The sequence below is a fragment of the Austrofundulus limnaeus genome, unplaced genomic scaffold (assembly GCF_001266775.1).
Source record: "Austrofundulus limnaeus strain Quisiro unplaced genomic scaffold, Austrofundulus_limnaeus-1.0 Scaffold16, whole genome shotgun sequence".
In the NCBI taxonomy this organism is placed as follows: Eukaryota; Metazoa; Chordata; class Actinopteri; order Cyprinodontiformes; family Rivulidae; genus Austrofundulus; species Austrofundulus limnaeus.
This window is the reverse complement of record NW_013952418.1, coordinates 4,043,540-4,044,801: the sequence shown is the minus strand read 5'-3', so window position 1 is coordinate 4,044,801 and position 1,262 is coordinate 4,043,540. Positions and strand designations below refer to the sequence as shown.

General features: G+C 42.4%; 1 protein-coding gene across 1 annotated transcript in view; it reads right to left on the bottom strand.

Annotated features, from left to right (window-relative positions):
• Positions 1–1,262, bottom strand: part of cdh15 (cadherin 15, type 1, M-cadherin (myotubule)) — a gene marked incomplete in the record, with an annotated part of 59,456 nt that overhangs the window by 23,622 nt on the left and 34,572 nt on the right. The window contains 1 exon segment of the mRNA XM_014002982.1: positions 417–677. Coding sequence (XP_013858436.1) covers positions 417–677 — 261 coding nt within the window.

Here is a 1,262-nt window from a genome sequence, read left to right as displayed (position 1 = left end):
GTTTAGGATCAGGTATGTACCTGTGAGGTTAGGTTTAGGGTCAGGTATGATGTACCTGTGAGGTTAGGTTCAGGGTCAGGTATGTACCTGTGAAGTTAGGTTTAGGGTCAGGTATGTACCTGTGAGGTTAGGTTTAGGGTCAGGTATGTACCTGTGAGGTTAGGTTTAGGGTCAGGGGTAAGGGTTCAGGGTTAGGCTGTAGAAATGATAAGTAAATGAATGGAAATCCCCATGAGGATAGAGGAAGTCTCTCTTAAAGTAAAACTCTTAGAAATTCATCAACAGTTTTACATTTTAGATTAACTTTTGAAGTCAACCCAATCCAGCACGTTTGTCTCAACCAACAGACTTTATTTACTCTAACACACTCTGCAAACAGAACTAACAGCAGATTTAAAGAGAAGGATTTTTCTTACCTGACAGAACAGGAGACCCAGCACACAAACCATCAACATCCGCACCGCCATCCTCAGTGTGGACCGGACCAGACCCGAGTCTCCTCAGTGGCTTTATTTGCACACAAAGYCCAAACACATCAACTTGCAACACTTTCCCTCCGTCTGTCCTTCTCCTCTGTCCTCCTGCAGCCTGAGTGTCTCTCCGTCCTTTCCTCTCCCAGCATCTGTCTCGCAGCTCCACCCTGTCCTGTCCATAAGCTGGCCGGTGGGGTAAAGGGGGTTAGGGTTTCAGCTGCGGGCCTCTCATGAAGCCCCACCACCACCACCACCACCTCCACGGCACATGTGCTGTCACTCAGAAGGRTGATGGACGAGGGCCAAGGAGATGAGGAGGGAAAGGAAGCAGCTGCTGGCAGTGAAAACAGATTCAGTAAGAGAGTATGAAAACTTTTTAAAGCTCTGTAGTTTTAGACAAGAAAACAAAACAAAAAAAGGACAAGAGTAATTGAATTTTATGTGAAGATGCAATAAGTTCTGAATGACTTCACTGAAAATACGTAGCTGAAAAGGCTAAAATTGGGTTGCCAAATTAAAAAATAAGGCAAAGCAAGGCTAAAATGATCAGAAAGAAGCAAAAAATAGCAAAACAAATTAGCTAAACAAATGACAAAATGAGTAAAGCACTGATGTAAATTAACAAAACACAAGTTAAAATCTAAAAGAAGCAGAACAGGAGCTTAAGCTACAAGCAAACTGTAGCTAAAAGCTAAAAACAAAAGCAAAAAATCTCACTAAAAACTAGGGGTGTAAGAAAATATCGATACACTGAAATATCGCGATATTTCATTTCCCGATACTGTATCG